The sequence below is a fragment of the Furipterus horrens genome, unplaced genomic scaffold, assembly GCF_987537825.1.
Source record: "Furipterus horrens unplaced genomic scaffold, mFurHor1.1.pri manual_scaffold_1, whole genome shotgun sequence".
Classification (NCBI taxonomy): Eukaryota; Metazoa; Chordata; class Mammalia; order Chiroptera; family Furipteridae; genus Furipterus; species Furipterus horrens.
The window spans coordinates 148278894-148297904 of NW_028327171.1; the positions used below are offsets into that span (position 1 = coordinate 148278894).

The 19011-nt window shown below is 39.5% G+C and overlaps 1 protein-coding gene across 1 annotated transcript; it reads right to left on the reverse strand.

Annotated features, from left to right (window-relative positions):
* Positions 1-822: 822 nt before the first annotated feature.
* Positions 823-15600, reverse strand: RBM43 (RNA binding motif protein 43). The gene is made up of 4 exons (XM_090267395.1): positions 15460-15600; positions 6016-6223; positions 2826-2914; positions 823-2016 (listed from the first exon to the last, which is right to left on the reverse strand). The coding sequence occupies exons 2-4, from the start codon at positions 6140-6142 to the stop codon at positions 1258-1260; spliced, it is 975 nt and encodes a 324-aa protein (XP_090123521.1). The 5' UTR covers positions 6143-6223; positions 15460-15600; the 3' UTR covers positions 823-1257.
* Between the last annotated feature and the right edge of the window lie 3411 nt (positions 15601-19011).

Below are 19011 nucleotides of genomic sequence, written 5' to 3' on the forward strand. Positions count from 1 at the left end.
CACGGGTAAGTTACATCACATCGGGGCACTTGTTTCCTTATCTGTGAAGAGGGCATAAAGACAGCACCTACCTCATAGGCTTACTATCAGAATTGAATGAATAAAGATATGAAAAGCCCTTAAAATTATGCCTGGCAAATAGCACTTGTTATTATTCTTTTTGTATTGATAAATGTTTCATTTATTTTTAATTTTTTTATTTATTGATTTTAGAGAGGAAGAGGAAGGAGAGATGGAGAGAGAGAAACATCGATTTATTGTTCCACTTATTTATGCATTCATTGGTTTATTGTATGTGCCCTGACCAGGGATCAAACCTGCAACCTTGGTGTATGGGATGACGCGCTAACCAACTGAGCTATCCGGTCAGGGCAATTTTTCTATTAGTTTCATATGTGAAAATTGTGCCTTTTAAAATTTTTTCAATTAGTTTACTTTCACTATTATTTTGTATTAGTTTCAGCTGTACAGCATAATGGTTAGACAATCATATACTTTACAAAGTGTTCCCCCCGATGTTTCCAGTACTTATGTTATTATTATGTTATTATTCTCATCATCCATGATCTTACTCCTCAAATGTTGTTGCTTAACAATACAATTATAAGAAGGAACAAAGAAAAACAGACACTATACTATCTTCATAACTGTAACAGGAGTACCAACATTTCAAGTAAGCACTTAGGTAGGCTAAAAAAATAGGCTAAGAAAAAGTCCCATATGTCCAGTAGCCTTGTACCAATGGGATTTGGTCAAGTAATGATTTAACCTATATCAGAAATACTTCCCAAGTAGCTTCTCGAGTGACTTTTGCCAGCATTCTTGTTCTATTTAGAATAAATGCAAACTTTGTAAATGCTAAGAAATTGCCAACAGCATGATCATCATCATCTAAACTCACATATTAGAATTAAGGATACCTCTTTTTCTAAGAATTTGGGGTTGCAGAGAAAGTGAGATTTCTTCAAAGTCTAGTGAGATTATTTTTTCAAAGTTTTATACCTTAGCTATTATCTTTAGTCACATAGACTGGGTTTAACCCCAGCCCCGTTACTTGCCAGCTTGGTAACCTCAGACAAGTGCTTTAACCTCTCCAAACTCTGGTTCCTTCCCTTATAACATGAGGACAGCAATGCCTACAATGAAGTACAGTCGCAAGGAGTAAATGAGATAAAGTGCATAAAGCCAGCATCACGCACGGCATCGTCACTGCTCAGTAAGGAAAGCAAGTCATTTTCATCACTATTGCTGCCTCTGTTACCTAACCGCTTGCCTTACTAATTGCATGACCTCTTTTTTAAACAAGTAAATGTCAGATGAAGATCCTATAATGTCAATGTGTGTCTCATAAAAATTAATCAGAACCTGAAAGTACCTCGAACTTAGTTGTACACATGCCAGCTTAATACTTCTTTTCTCTCTCTCTTCCTTTCCTTCCAAAATAAATGTCTCTTTTCTAAGCTCAAAGTGAAGAGCATGTGAATATTTCTCAATGAACTCTTTCACAAGCTTTTCATAGTTTGGCTGAGAACCAACTTGAGCATTTTTTATGCAAATTGTGGTAATTCCACCATCCACTCTCTCCTGACATAGAACATGAAATTTTTTCAATGTGCTTTCATAAAAACTGCTCTTCTTTTTCAGGTAAAGAAAAACATCTGTGTCAAGAACAAGCATTTCTCCACTTCCAGGAGGCTCGGGTACTGAGGCCCTGAATGACTCCAGAGAGTTGCTACTTCTCTGTGGACTCCTTCTGGGGCCCTGTCTATTCCACTTTTCCCACTCACTGATAAAACTCCTGTTTTTTTCTAAAAGAGAAGTTGCTTTTAGTAGCAAAGATTCTTTGAGCTTCTTGAAAGCCGTAAATGATCCTTGCACGGAGATTCGTCCACTGTTTTCCAAAGAACTGAAGCATAAAGTTGGATTTTTCCTTTTCAGGTCCTTTACCAGACTTTCCAGAAAGACTTGACTCTGGAAAATGGAGAGATCAAGTATAGCCTTTACAGAGCTGAAGACCTAAAATTAAAGAGAGAGACATTTAAACAGCACTGTTTGGTGAAGCAGACCACAAAAAAAAAACATTCTTTTTCGGCCCCTGTCTCTGCAGCAGTTGCCCTAAACCAGTCCCCAATTCCCTACACAGACTGGCTTCTTCCCCCACAGCACAGCCCATCAGTGGGTTGCCACAACCCCACAGAGCCCACAGAGTTCAAGTTAGGAGTCACAGTCCCCCACTGCATTCCCTGAAACAGAGGTGGTCAGATACTTTTGAGGCAGAAAGTTTTCTTGAAACAAAGTCTTATGCAGAACCCATAGATACACATTGTTCTGGTTCTGCTCTGCGGATAGGGGTCCCCCTAGAGAGCCCCCAAAGTGTGAAAAGTTCCTCAGATGGCTGCACAGAACCCTGGATTTCTTACCAAATAAAGTTTTAAACCAATGCTTTGAATTTTAACTTTTTCCTCTGATTTCTGCCTTTCCTGCATCTTCAAAGCTTCTTTTTAATGTTCATGCTAATTTGGTTTTTGTTTTTTCTTTCCAAAATAAGTTTTTAGGTAGACACCTGACACCATCCATGAAAGTATAAAAACTATCACTGTAAAAGCATCAACTGGGACATATGGAAACATAAAAACAGAGCATGCAGTAGTCAAAACAAAGTAAAGATACAGGTTTGGCCTTTAACAGTGACTCAGGTGAGGGAGTTTGTGCTTCCTTTCCTAGAGGTCATGCGGTAATAGTGCTTGGCGTTTCTTATGCAAGGAGCACTTTGCAGAAGAAATGGGGCCCAGGACTACCAGCAGGCCTTCAGCATCACACCTTACCTTTTCACTAAAATGAGAGACTGTGAGTTGAATTGGTCCAACCTTCTCTGCGAGACAGTGTTTCTTTTTCCTGATGACGTTCTCTGCAACTACGTGGAAATAATGTAATCAGAAGTGTTATGGTTTGATACACTAATAATTATTTTAATAAATAATAATAAATATGTTCAACTCTATTATTTAGAATGCTTAAGTTTTTTCTACATTTTTCCCTAAATTTAACTTTAAATGGTTTCCCTTCTACTTTAATACATTAAAATTAATTTATGTGTAAATATGATCCTAACTGTACTTTTAGAAACACAGATAGGAATATATAGAAATAGAAAGCAAACACCTAAAAGCTAATCAGTCTCCCACTCTGTAATTATGGCCGCAAGCAGATGTCACCTTCTTAAATCCAGGATACCACACTGTCCTGGTTTTCCTCTGACTCACTGGCTGACCTGCTCTTTCTCCTTTGCTAATTCTCCTTCTCTTCCCATTCTCTAGATGTTGGTTTGCCTATGCCTCAGGTCTCATACCTCTTTGCTAACCTACACCCACCCCCTGGATGATCCATGGTTTTAGATATCATCCCTACATGTATCACTTTCAAGATTCTATCTCAGCCTGAACTTCTCTCCCTTCTGCCTGTGGGATCCCTATTTCTTTATTCTAAAAGGCATCTCAATGACTGACATTCATCTCCAGCTAACCATCCCTTGTCTGAAAGTACTCTTCCTCCTGGGTTCCACATCTCAGAAAATGACACCTAACTCTGAGTAACACTAGTTCTTAATCACTTGAGCTCTACCATACGGCTGACAGACTGATCATCCAAGAAAAAGCAGGACATTTTGTCTGTCCTCTGCTCAAAATGCTCCAATGGATTTCCCTCTCGCCCAGGATAGATAAAATCAGGACTCCTTGCCTGGCCCTATAAGCTACTTAACATAAACTGGTCCCCAGCTACGCATCTAACCACATCTCTTATTACTCTCCCCTCATTCATTCCACTCCAGCCACACAGGCCTCCTCACTGTTCTTCAAGTTGGCCATCATGCTACCCCTTCAGAGAACTTTTCCCAGTCCTTCCCTTGGCCAAGAATGCCCTACCTTCCCCTCTATCTACATGAGTCACTCTCTTACTTCATTCAGGTCTCTGCTCAAATGCCACCTAAACAGAGTATTTCCCTACCCACTCTACCTAAAGTAGCACACTCCATCACATTCCCTCCCTTTATTCTTCTTTATATTTTTTCATAGCACTCATGTTATATATTAATAAGTAAAAATAAATATAAACAAGTGGCAACATTTCATCTTTTTCATGACTGAGAAGTGTTCTGTTGTATATATGTACCACATTTCCTTTATCCAGTCATTGTCAAAGGACACGGGTTGTTTCCGTCTTGGGTACTGTGGAAATGCTGCAATTAACATATTTACCTGCAAATTTTCAGGTAAGTACTCAGAAGAGGGATTGCTGAGTCATAGGTAACTCTATTCTTAATTTTTTGAGCAACCTCCATATTGTTTTCCATAGTGGCTGCACCAATTTATACTCCTACCAAGAAGGTTCCCTTTTTCTCCACATCCTCTCCAACACTTGTTATTTCTTGTCTTACTGATAAAAGTCATTTAACAGGTTTGAAGTGGTATCTCATTGCGGTTTGTTTTGCATTTCCCTAATAGCTAGTGATGTTACACAACGTGGATGGACCTTGAGTGTATCATACTAAGTGAAATAAGTCAGATGGAAAAGGACAAGAATGATACGATTTCACTCATGTGTGACATATAAAACAAAAAGCAATAAACAAATGAAACAAACAAACAAGAACTTATAGATACAGACAAGACAATGGAAATTACCAGGTTGGGGGAGGATGAAGACGGTAAAGGGGGTCAAATAAAAAGTGACGTAAGGAGACTAGACTTCGGGTGGTGAGCACACAATACAGTGTACAGGTGTTATGGTATAAAGTTGTATACCTGAAATTTATATAATGTTATTAACCAATGTTACCCAAATAAATGTAATTTTTAAAAAAATTCATTGTTGCTCATAAAAAATAAGTAAATATATACATAAACATAAGTATATAAAATACAAATAAATAAATCACCCAAGATGTTATATATACATTTTGTTTGTTTATTATCTGTTCACCCCCATAAACGTATGCTTCATGAAAGACAACATTTTGCCTATTTTAATCACTGCTGTATCCTGAAGGCTTGAAATGATGCTTGGCATATAATAGGTACTCAATACATACGTGTGAATGAATAAATAAATAAACCCACTCCTCTCTTTATCTTTCTGGGTTACCAATTCAACATATAAAATATTAACTTCCAAAACACTACAATCCCCTTGGAGAAATAATAAGATGTCCTTTCCACCATCCCTTATAAGCATGACTAAACTAATGGTCACAGATAAAGACACTGATAATGAACAGTCTCTTAGATCTCTCTCTCTGGACCCTGTCTTCCCTCAAGCAGGGCAAGGTCTCTTCTCACCCTCCTATGCCATATGGTACTTTTACCTCCAAGAGGCTGGTATGGAGATTCATCTTTCTCTGGCAATTTATTCTGCCAGTCACTGAGTTGTAAGGAAGGCTGCCCCCCTCCATTAAGCAGGAGAGGTGAATATGATCTGCAGGCCCAACTTCCTCACCTATGTCAAAGATGGGAATGGGAAACACAATGGCTCAACCTGATCTCAGATCCAAGCCACATTTCTCCAACCTGACTTTACCAGTAATGAAACAAATATATGTTAGAATATCCATTTGTTGACTTGAATAAATAGAAGATAATGGTACAATTACGTTGCTGAAGCCACCTCAAAATACCCAAAGTAGTTATCTTGTTTGTGAGATTAGAGATAATTTTTATTTATCTTCCATAATTTACAAATTTTCTACAATAAAATATATCACTTTTATCCTAATATAAAGACAATTCAAAATTCAGAAAGAAGTCTTCAAGAATTTACCAGTTACTAACAACTTTATCATGCGCCATTTTGACATATAATCTAGTTAGTGCAATATTGTGCCACTTTAAATTCAGAACCGAGTAATTTTTTTAAGCCACTTTAAACTTTATCAACCTCATGATTCATTTTAATGAAATTCAATTTTTAATTTCATTACAGAAGCATTTTTAAGATTACAAAAATTTGACTTGAAAATACCTTTTTTTTCTTTGAATGTTACAAATGCAACTCCTTTGGTTCTTGTTGGATATATCACATCTTCAACAACTCCACCCTCATTCTTAATATCTTGAAAGTGACTCTTTACTAACATCATCAGAAACATATCATTCAAATAGCCAAATGGAAGACCAGCGACTATAACTGTTCTTTCAGCTTTGGATTCCTTGGCATTCAAAACTGTTGCCTGTACAAGAAATAGTAGGATGTTCTTTAAAATATGTAAGATTCTACTTAATATAGGCAACATCACATACCAGTGGGAGAAGCTATTTTATTAAATAAAGGTACCAGTGCAGGTGATTAGATCCTTTTAGATAGATGATAGGGAGACAGATAAATAAGATAGATCCTTGCCTCATACCATATACCAACATAAACTTTTTTTGAATTTGAGAAATAAATATAAAAAATGAACCTTTTTATATGCATGGAAAATATTGGTTAGTATTTGTCTGATTTTATAAAGGCCTAAAAATAAAGGAAATAATCAAAAAAAATCAAGAAATACACATTTGAATTAAAATTTGAATTTTTAAAAATCCAAGCTAACCACAAAATATGGTAGTTTAAAGATGGCTGTATGTTTTCTTTATTGTAGAGTTCAAAGTATATAAGCCAATAAGAAACACATTTCCTACTTTTTTTTGGTTAGAATCAGGAAAATGTCCCCATAAAAAACAAATAATAAAACCCTAACAATAATACTAGCACTGCAGTGGAGTAAATTCTGCCTTCAAGCATATATCTGAGATGGAATTGAACCACCAGGAACATATGCTATTGCAGACCCTGCCACCATGCTGGGCACAAAATACCACCTGCAAGTAGGCCTTTCCCTGGGCTCACTCTCTTTGAACTTCTTGCATTATCCAGTTAAGGGGTTTCTATTTAAATGTCTTAATTTGTCCCCCAGTCTACTTAGGAAAGTGGACCCATAAGCTTCCCCAAATGCTTATAGGTAGTCTAGTCTGATAGTACCAGAGCTCAGACATAATCTATCCTAACTTACTCCCAGGAAAGACAGGATATCTTGTGTGCCCAAGGAAGGGTTAACAGATCATAAAGACATTTTGGGCTCTCAGTTGAAAAAACTCTGTACTCAAGAGTTGGCCTTTATTTGAGATAGTCAAACTACTTCTGACTTCCCACACCAAGAAGATAATCTAAGTACACAGTGTCCTGTCCATCCCAAGAGCACCTTAAAACTAAAGTAAAAACAAACAAATAAACAAACAAACAAAAAAGACTAAAGCCAGTTAAAGGGAGCGATAAGCACAGGAGAGATTTCAATAAATTTCTGGAAAACTGAAAATACATAGAAGAATGTGGAAGGATAAGGCAGAGGGAAGGAGTTAACCCTGAATAAGAAAAAGGGGTTGCAGTGGGAAAGGTGACAAACTTCATGGCATAAACCTCAGAAATGAAAAAGAGACAAAAATGGAAAGATTAGCTGAAAGGTTATAACAAAACACCTGCTCCAGCTGTCTCCCCACATTCCCTACCCAGATGTGCACACAGACACACACACACATTACAATGCAGGCAGCTGGGCAACAACCTTGGGAAAGAAAACTTGAGGATTATTTTGCTTAAAAAAAAATCTGAATAAACACACTTAGGGAGAATCTTACCTGCTGGTATGGGTACTGGCAAGTACCCCACTTTCAGATAAAGTCCTCCCCACTTTCTAAAATTGGAAGGGGCCCCCACCTAAAGATCACAAGCAAACTAAAGTGTGCCATGATTGGGAGTAAATTATGGAATAGCAAAAAGAGAGAGAGAGAATCCATTTGACACAGCTGTAGGAACATTTTCTTATAAGTGGTAAAAGGAAAAATACACATGGCATTGGACCAAAAAGAGAAAAAGGATACACACAATGCTATTACCCCCTGCTATACACAGTATTTAATGTGTGTATAATAAACACTCTTGTTGGCTTTTAACTTTTTGACTAATTCTGTTAAGTCTTCAAAATGCCAAAGACTTAAATATGATTATAGAATAAAACAGAAACATGTAGAACAAACACAGACTAACAGAAGTTGAGAAAAAACAAGCAAAAAATAGCCTCCCCTAAAATTACAGAATCATGTGATACTACGTAAATTTTAAGTATATTATTGAATTTGTAAAAATAATCCAGAGCAGAATTTAAAATAATTGTAAAAACTTTCAAACTTGAAAGGTGATGAAGTCTGAGGCCACTTGTGTTGAAGTTTTCATTTATCATAATAGCAACTCAATAGTAAATGACTAAAGTCAATGATGACTGTCCCTGGATACGCACTCTCTCAGCATCTCTTTGGAGTTATAGCTGATAGCTGTTAAAAGAAGGTGGTAACAATGTACCTGCCAATGAGTGTGCAACTGAATTTCTTAGAATATATAGTATCTTATCCATTAATTAATTAATTAACAAATAATTAAGCATGTGTTCTATGCTTGGCAATATGCTAGACAGTATTACACATACAAAGAAGGCATACCCCCTGCCCTGAAATTTAGTTCCACCATAAGAATTGAATGAGCATTTATTATGCCTGGGACACGTGGATATGCCTTAGGATTACCAACATTAAAAGTTAAATTAAAAAATTAATTAATTACTTAATTTATAATTTAAATAAATAAATAACTCGCACTAGGGAAGGTGCCAGGGATGGAAAGTGGACTGCACAGCGCTGAGCTCAGGGGGCAGTGACCAAGAGGAGGTGGCTATTCTCCCCGGCTGGGCCCAGCACAGGAGGCTGCCAGAAGGCAGGACAGGGCATCGCTGGGGTTAGCACCCCTGGTATTGCCTTCCAATTCCTGGTGACCACGTGGAGATTTTGCAAAAGATCCGGAAACAGAAAAGCTGTGACATTTTTGACTGAGGGGGTAAGGAGATGGGGGGCATGGGCAGCATTGTGAGCCTGGGCAAAGGGACCCAGCAGGACACTGGCTGCTCAGTAGGGGAGGCAGCAATGTGAGCTGGACGCTCACCCCAGAGGAGTCTGGACTGAACGTCCACAGAGAGTTGCCGACCATGGCAGATTCAAGGTTCGGAAGATGGTGGAGGAGTGAGGGTAGACTGCACTTGCTTGCTCCCAAGACCTGTCTGTAGTTTAGGTTAATTGTGGACAGAACATCTCAGTTAACATCTGGATACTGGCAGGAGTTGAGCCATGGCACTGCTAGATTACAGAAGACTGTCTGGGAACGACCTGTCTGGTGAGGATAGCGGAGGAGAAAGGGACGAGATGGGATTTCTGGCTGGCTTGGCTCCCAGAGCTGCAGCTGGCAGTGCACAAAGATTTTTTAGTGACCCCAGGTTTCCCCTGAGAGGAGTTGAGAGGACAACGAGGCTCTGCCTGCTGGCAGAGCCAGGAGTGGGCCAGGTGGCATCTGGTTCTGAGAGGCAAGAAACAGCACACTGTTGTGTGTGTGTGAATGTGTTTTTCTTTTTTCTATTTCTCTTTTGATGGTTTTTTGCAGACAGGGGAGGAAAGGCTAGGGGTGAGGTGACATTCTTGAGGAACGCAGGCATAGAAGCACACTTACTCTCCAACCCTCTCCCTGGGTCGCACTAGCGCTCACACTTAAGTGCCTTGGCCTGCCCCAACAGGCATGCAACCAACCCACGTGCCAGTGCCCAGAGGCCTCTCTGTCCGCTGGAACAGGCGCGCAAGCAGTCCACCCACTGCTGTCCCCTGCCAGTGTGCAGAAGAGCCTTGGACCCGCCCACCCTGGTGCGCAACTGGTCGACTCGCCCCTGGCCTGCACGAGGGAGTGCACTTGCCCCTGGCTGAGGCCAAAGGAGGATGAAGTGAACTAGAGACACTCTGTAAAAAGTTTTGAGTGCTGGATCTCAAGAAAGAGCTAGGAGAGCAGCAGACTAGATCTCAGTACAGAATCATCCCCAGTGCTATGTGACAAATGACTTAAGCAGACTGCTCCCCTCCACATAGCATCAGCTGGAAGCAGCAGCTCAACAACTATATATAAGAAGGTCACACCTAAAGGCAGAAAATAAAAGCAGATCAATCTAAGAAGCAGAAACAAACAAGACCAAACACCCAAAATGGGGAGGTGGAATAACACCCCACCAAACAGGAACAACACCCCACCAAAGGAAAGGAGGAATTCCCAGAAGGAGGAGTAGATGAAATAGAGGAAAGCAACCTATCAGGCATGGAATTCAAAACAAGAAATCAGGAAGCTCAATGAACTCAACACACTCAAAGAAAACTACAACAAACTCCAGGGGAACTACAAAGAACTCAGGGAAACTACAAAGAACTCCAGGGAAGCTACAAGGAACTTACTGAGAACTACAGCAGCATAAAAAGGGACATAGAAATTATCAATAAGAACCAGGAAGAAATGAAGAATACAATTTCTGAAGTGAAGAACACAGAAGAATCAATCAAAAGCAGTATAAACGAAGCAGAGGATCGGACGAGTGAATTAGAGGACAATGTAGAGAAAATTCCCAGACAATGCTGCAAAATGAAAAAAGACTGAAAAAGAATGAAGAGGATTTATGAGAACTGCAGAACAACATGAAATGAAACAACATCTGTATTATAGGGATACAAGAAGGAGAAGAGGAGCATGCGATAGAAAACCTGATTGAAAAAGTAATGAAGAAAACATTCCTAACTTGATGAGAGAAAAAATCATGCAAGTACAGGAAGCACAGAGGGTCCCAATGAAGATGAACCCAAAAAGGCCCACTCCAAGGCACATCATAATTAAAATGCCAACATTCAAAGACAAAGAGAGAATCTTAAAGGCAGCAAGAGAAAAACAGCAAATAACATACAAGGGAGCTCTAATAAGACTATTAACTGATTTCTCAACAGAAACACTAGAAACCAGAAGGGAATGGCAAAAAATATTCCAAGCAATGAAAAACAAAGGCCTACAACCAAGACTACTCAACCCAGCAAGGCTCTCATTCAAAATGGAAGGTGAAATAAGGGGTTTCCCAGACAAAGGAAGACTAAAAGAACACATCTCCACCAAACCAGCATTGCAAGAGATGCTAAATGGAATGCTTTTAAAAAAAGAAGAAAAAGAGAGAGGGAGAGGAACACACGTACAAAAATAAATAAATACCTGTCAATAATAACCTTAAAGGTAAATGGATTAAATGCTCCAATCAAAAGACATAGAATAGCAGAATGGATACAAAAACATGACCGACCTATATGCCGTCTACAAGAGACACACCTCAAAACAAAATATTTACACAGACTGAAAGTGAAGGGATAGAAAAAAATATTTCAAGCAAATGGACATTAAAAAAAGCTGGGATAGCAATACTTGTATCAGACAAAACAGATTTTAAAGTAAAGGACATAAAAAAAGACAAAGAAGGACATTTCATAATACTTAAGGAAACAATTCATCAAGAAGATATAACCCTGGTAAACATATATGCACTCAAAATAGGAGCACCCAAATATATAAAGAAAATATTGGAAGACTACAAGAAGGATATCAACAGCAGAACACTCATAGTAGGGGAATTTAACACCCCATTGTCTACAATGGACAGATCTTTGAAGCAAAGAAACAACAAGGATATTGAGGCATTGAACAACACTCTAGATCAAATGGACTTAGTTGATATATATAGAACTTTTCACTCCAAAGAAGCAAAATATACATTCTTTTCAAGTGTACATGGAACACTTTCAAAGATAGACCACATGGTAGGACACAAAACAAGCCTCAACAAATTCAAGAAAATTGAAATTATATCAAGCATCTTCTCAGATCACAATGCCTTAAAACTAGAAATCAACCTCAATGAAAAAACTCAAGGACATTCAAATTCATGGAGAATGAATAACATGCAATTAAATAATGAATAGGTCAACAATAACATAGAGGAAGAAATCAAAAAGTTTCTGGAAACAAATGATAATGAACACACAACAGCACAAAACCTATGGAACACAGCAAAAGCAGTTCTGAGAGGAAAGTTCATAGCAATACCGGCATACCTAAAAAGGATAAAAGAATCTCAAATAAAAAATCTAACCCTACAGCTACAAGAACTAGAACAACAACAACAAACAAAGTCCAGAGCGAGTAGAAGGAAGGAAATCATCAAGATCAGAGCAGAATTAAATGACATAGAGACTAAACAAACAATTCAAAAGATCAACAAAAGTAGGAGCTGGTTCTTTGAAAAGATAAAAAAAATTGGGAAGCCTTTAGCCAGGCTCATCAAGGAAAAAAGAGAGAGAATCCAGATAAACAAAATCAGAAACAAAAGAGGAGAAATCACAAGTGGTATCACAACTGTGGTATGACAGAAATACAAAGGATTGTAAGAAATTATTACAAATAATGATATCACAAGAAACCTGACAACCTAGATAAAATGGACAAATTTCTGGAAACATATAATCTTCCAAAACAGAATCAAAAAGAAGCAGAAAGCCTGAACAGGCCCATAACAACTAGTGAAATTGAAGCAGTAATCAAAAAACTCCCAGCACCCCAAAGCCCTGGACCAGATGGCTTCACAGGTGAATTTTACAAAACATTTTGGAAAGAACTCACTCTTATTCTTCTCAGACTATTCTAAAAAATCCAAGAAGAGGGAAGACTCCCAAACTCTTTCTATGAAGCTAGCAATACCCTAATCTTAATACCAGGTCAAGACACAACCAAGAAAGAAAACTACAGGCCAATATCGCTGATGAACATGGATGCTAAAATTCTCAACAAAATATTTGCAAACCGGATCCAGCAACACATTAGAAAGATCATACACCACGATCGAGTGGGGTTCATCCCAGGGATGCAAGGATGGTTTAATATTCACAAAGCAATAAATGTAATACACCACATAAACAAAATGAAAGACCAAAACCACATGATCATATCAAAAGTTGCAGAAAAAGCATTTGATAAAGTACAACACTCACTTATGATGAAAATACTCAGCAAAATGGGAATAGAAGGAACATACTTCAACATAATAAAGGCCATATACGAGAAACCTGAAGCCAACATCATACTCAATGGGCAAAAACTAAAAGCATTCCCCCGAGATCAGGAACAAGACAAGAATGTCCACTCTCTCCACTCCTATTCAACATAGTCCTGGAAGTTCTAGCTACAGCAATCAGACAAGAAAGAGAAATAAAAGGCATCCAAATTGGAAAAAAGGAAGTAAAGCTGTCATTATTTGCAGATGACATGATAGTGTACATAGAAAACCCTATAGGCTCCACAAAGAAATGCGTCCTAATAAATGAATTTGGGAAATAATCAGGGTACAAAGTCAACATTCAGAAATCGAAGGCATTTCTGTACACCAACAATAAAATATCAGAGATAGAAATGGGGGGAAAAAATCCCATTTACTATAGCAACAAGAAAAATAAAGTACCTAAAAAAATAAATAAATAAAAAATAAAGTACCTAGGAATAAACTTAACCAAGGAGGTAAAAGACCTGTACTCAGAAAACTACATAACACTGAAGAAAAAAATTAAGGAAGATACAAATAAATGGAAGCATATACCATGTTCATGAATGAGAAGAATCAACATCGTTAAAATGTCCATACTACTCAAAGCAATTCATAGATTCAATGCAATTCTTATTAAAATACCAACAACATATTTCACAGACCTAGGACAAATACTTCAAAAATAGATATGGAACCAAATAACCACAGCAATCTTGAGGAAGAAGACCACAGTAAGAGGAATCACAATACCTGATACCAAACTATATACTACAAGGCCACAGTAACCCAAACAGTCTGGTACTGGCATAAGAACAGACATATAGATCAATGGAACAGAATAGAGAGCCCAGAAATAAACCCAGGTCTATACGGTCAACTAATATTTGACAAAGGGGGAAGGAGCATAAAATGGAGTGAGAAGAGCCTCTTCAACAAATGGTGTTGCGAGAACTGGACAGGGACATGCAAAAAAATGAAACTAGACCACCAATTTACACCATACACCAGAATAAACTCAAGGTGGATCAAACACTTAAATGAAAGCCGTGACGCCATAAAAGTCCTAGAGGAAAACCTAGGCAGGAAAATTCAGATATCCCACACAGCAATATTTTCACTGATATATCTCCTAAGACAAGGGAAATAAAGGGAAGAATATACAAATGGGACTACATCAAACTAAAGAGTTTCTACTCAGCAAAAGAAAACATCAGCAATTGATGGCTATTTCTCTCTCACATCCAACGTTTCTCTCCCTCTCTCTCTTCCTCCCTTCCCCTCTCTCTAAAAATAAAAAATATATTTTTTATAAAATATATCCTAGGGTGAAGATTTAAAAAAAGACAGAGGCCTGAAAACTGAGGTTTAATTTTGATTATTAAATTTAATTTAAAATGTGCTCTGGCCTGGTAACTCAAGTGGCTAGAGCATCAGCCGCATAGCCAAGGTTGCAGGTCCAAGGTTGTGGGTCGGCCAGGGTGCATACAAAAATACCCAATGAATGTATAAATAAGTGGAACAACAAATCGATGTTTCTTTCTTTCTCTCCGCTCCCCCACAATCAATCAATTAAAAAAAAAAAAAAAAAAGTAATGCCAAAGAAGAGTTCACAGCAAAAGCAAAAAGGTGTAAAGAAAAATTGTGAGTTTATTTTTGTAAGTAAAGCATTAGGGAAAAATAATTGAAGCCGTTCACTGCATTTGTTTATATTTCTTTTCTTAAAATCAGTTGCTTATTTTCACTGACGTTGCCTTTACTGCCACCCATTAAACAAAACTGCACTTCCATCTCACACGGCTTTGGCATTGGCATTTCCGGGACTCTGGCATTTCTAACCAAGGATTAAGGGCCCTACCACTGCTTTCAAGCGCTTGATGGAGAAAGCACAGAGGTTAACTCTTGAATTTGCTAACTGTCCTTGCTAGCTAGCACAGAAGGTGAAAACACAGACCCCTTGTTTAGAGAAAGAACTAAGGCCGCAAGAGAGAATTCCCACATTTCCGCTAATGCAGACAAGACATCCATCTGGGTGCCTTCCCTACTTGCGTCCCTGGCTCCAGTCCTTCTTACTGGGCCCTTTCAAAAGGAATCTGTGGCCTCCATTTCTGGTTAACTCCTTCCGCTCTTGTTCACCAAAGCAGAGGGAGGTGGGGGAAAACAAAAGTTAAGCCCTAACAACAGCCTGCGAAAAGACTCCTTGATGAGACGGCTGTGTCCCGCATCGGGCGCGGGAGGAGGCCACGGCGTTCCGTCCCTTTGGAGCTGCGCCTCTTGCACAGCACGCTGTAAATATCAGGCGCGCAGAGTTGCCACGCGAGCAGGTGCAGAAAGGCAGGAAGAAGTTACTCGAAGGTTTGCCCCCTGGGCAAACGGCTCTGCGCCCATCCCGGGTCCCTTCATGTGCTGCCCGGGTCAGCCCCCGCACCCTCGCCCTCCCCTACCAGGCTCCGCGTCCTTCCAAGGGGCCGTAGCTACGGAACTGGAGGACCACGCCCTGCAAAAGCAAAAGTAACTTGCCATGGCGGAGGAGAGACGCGCCCTCGGCGGTTGGCAGGGCCGGAATCTAGCGGAGCGTGGGTGGTGGGGCGGGACCAGCAGGCGGGTTTTGGTTTCAGTTCCTACCTCTCCACCCCCACCCCACCCCCCGCTCAGTTGCAGACTGTGCGAGAGACTGGCGGCTTCTCGGCCACACTCTGCTGGTCTGCGACCTCACAGCCTCGGGGTGGGAGCTCGGACCTGGACAGGCTGCTGCCAGCGCCTGCCCGGATGCCCTCGGTAGTTTCGCAACTGTTGAAACTAAGCAGGAGTGAAAGCAAGATTCCCCCGTGGGAATTTGGGGATTCTCCGGGGTCTGTCCTGTGCTCTCTGAAATTTGATCCTCCTCCTTACGCCCTCATTAAGTCCCCAGCCGTTTTCTCACCACATCACACCTGACACCACACTTCTTTTCACCTGCCTAGCCCAGGGCCAGTCGCGGTCCCAGCCAGGTGCGCAGGGCACAGGATGAAAAGCTCACGGTCCTTGTCAATAGAGAGCTCACCATCTTTACCACGCCAGACTCAGACTCCTGAGTCTGGCACCTGGGAGGACCCAGGGAATCTACATACAAAGTCAAAGAGAACATGAAGAAAAAGGGCAAATTGTTGGCAAGTAAGAAGAAGCTCTATTTCACTCCTAAGTAAAGAAATACAAATTGAAATCAAGAGATCCCTTTTTTCCACGATTAGATTGGCAAAAAATAGTGTGCATAATACCTTGCGTTTAGCCGTGTGAGGAGATACCAATGTCACTGCAAGCTTAGATAGGTGCAAACGCTTCTAGGATTTTGGCCCCTTTCAAAACGTAAAATGAAAAAATAAAAAGTGTAAAAATGCACATATCCTTAGATTACCAATTCCACTTTCAGAACTGTGCTGAAGTTATAGTGCACAAGTGGAACTAAAATATTGTAAATTTCAGTTGTGCATTGCTTGTAATACATGTATTTGTTTTAAAAACTGAGATAGCCATTAGTACTGTTCACCAATCAATATGTATTCCTTGTTCTTCTCCATTCAAGCATATTGCAGGAAAACCCGCCCTCACTTACTATTTGAGGTTAGCTTTAGTCATATGATTCAGTCAGCCAATGAAATACAAGAAGAACTGATACTTCTAACATTTGGGTGGAAGCATTTAACTGCCAGTGTAAGAGTCCCCAAGGCTCTCTTCTTTGTCTTGGTTTTCATTTATTGAAGAGAATGTGCAGCACCAAGCCAACATATAGAACACAATTGCACTAGGGTTACCTGGACCTGTTATCAATAAAGAAGCCAGTGACTCTCAAACCAGTAGGAGATAATTAACAGATGAATCATGGAAAGGGGGAGAGGAAATGACATTCTGCAGCTCCTCACACATACCTCTCAGATCAAAAGGAGGAAGACTCATGTCACCAAACAGGATAACTTTGCAAATAAGTTGGAGACAGACCTATAACAAGATTACCCTTAGTTAATCACACCCTGAGTTAAGTAGTTAATCACATTAGATTGTGAACCCGGATTAACCAGTAATGGGGAAATGGTGGAGAAGGAGAGGGGAGGGGGAGCTAATCATGTTAGGGAAGGGAGCTAATCGCATTAGTATAAAACCAGTTTTCTTTGTCTACTTTGAGCGCACATGCTCCTGGCTGGCAGTGTGCCTGACTCTGCAGACTCGTGAATAAACGCCTCACTTTGCTGATTGAGCCCTGTGTCCCCTGCGTTTCTCACAGACCCATAACAAAATTTACATGAATGAAAAATAAAATTGAAGTTTTAAGCCACTGAATATTTTTCAACAATATTATCTAGTATACTCTAAAAGTTCGTTTTTTTTTGTTTGTTTGTTTTTTTCAGTAAGATGGTTCTAGTAGTGCTTAGTTGTCTTTAACTTCATTTGAAACAATTTTGTTAGATTGTATTTTGACAGCTGTCATATCAGCATGCATTTAAAAAAAACAACAGAATTGGTGAATTTTGTGTAGCCATTTTAATATTGAAGATGGAAGAAATTAAGCAACATTTTTTTGGCACATTATGTTTTATTATTTCAAGAAAGGTAAAAACACAACTGAAATCCAAAAATAAGATTTGTGCAGTGTATGGAGAAGGTGCTGTGTCTGATCAAGTGTGTCAAAAGTGGTTTGCAAAGTTTTGTGCTGGAGATTTCTTGCTGGTTGATGCTCCATGGTAAGGTGGACCAGTTGAAGTTGAGAGAGATCAAATTAAGACAATAACTGAGAACAATCAACATTATACTATGTGGGAGAAAGTTGACATAATCAAAATATCCAAATCAATAAAGTTATTGGAGAAAATGAAATGTGTCTTTTTGTTACAGAAACAGAGGTGTTCCAAAAAACCCCAGAGTTTGAGGCTGGGGGATGGGGAGAAAGAAACAGCTTTCAGAATGCCTCCACATGCCTGAGGCTGGTGGCTAGTGTCTTTCTTATGCAAAATGGCTTGAATGCTACCAAGATCTCAGGTAGATGGGAGGGGTCTTGAACCAGGGGATGGTATGGAAAAAGCACACAGAGCCTACGTAAGGTTCTGTGAATGGTCAGAACTGTTTGCAACACCCACTGCATCAGAGGATGCAGTCAGGGATATATAAGCAGCTGCGGACACTTTAGCTCTCTCTCACTCTTGTGTGCTCCCTCCATGTGGTTTGGAGAAGGGGTCTCCAGGCTGCTTTAAGAGGCTCTTGCCATGCGGTTTTAAGAAGGAGAGGAGATCCATGCGGTTTGCAGGAAGACGGCAGTTTACAAGGAAGCTGAGAATCCAGGCGGTTCTGCATTGAGAGCTAGAGGGCACTACAGCACAGAAAGGATCTTCCCAATCAGAATTGAGTGATTGGCAGCTGCTGGTAAAGCTGAACTGTGTTTGGAAAGTAGGGAAATGGTGTTTCTGACCTTCCTAAGACTGGCCAGGTTTGGTAGGGGGGAGGCAAGGGTATCTGTTTACGGAAGTTATGGGTGTTTTAAAGAACATAAGACTTAACAGCAGAAATTCGCAAATAATCTAAATCTATATAACTGTTAAATAAACAATTCTTTTTCTTTTCGCTAAACTCTGGTATTGAGAGTTATAATTCTGACGGCGGGCAATTGGGCCCCTAACTAAAGAGCCCGTGGGTTTGTTTTCAATTGGAGCAGCCCAGGGGTTCTGTAACAATTTGTTTTATGGAAAAACCATACAGACTTTTTGGCCAACCCAATACCACACTACAATGAAAACAACACCATAAAAATATTTGCAAATCACATATCTGATAAGGTATTTGTATCCAGAATGGACAAATAACTCGTACAATTCAAAACTAAGAAGACAATACAATTTTAAAATGAACAAAAAGTTGACATTTAATCAAAGAAGATACATTAATGGATAATGTATGCTCAACATTGTCATCCATTAAAGAAGTGTAAATTAAAACCACCATGGGACACCACTCCACATTAAAATAGCTGG

Excerpts from the sequence above, each read along its gene's own strand:
- RBM43 (XM_090267395.1), bottom strand. The coding sequence starts at position 6,142 with ATGTTTCTGATGATGTTAGTAAAGAGTCACTTTCAAGATATTAAGAAT. Across the intron at positions 2,915-6,015 it reads AACATTCAAAGAAAAAAAAG|TTGCAGAGAACGTCATCAGG; the intron begins GTATTTTCAAGT and ends ATTTCCACGTAG. Across the intron at positions 2,017-2,825 it reads TCTCTCATTTTAGTGAAAAG|GTCTTCAGCTCTGTAAAGGC; the intron begins GTAAGGTGTGAT and ends CTTTAATTTTAG.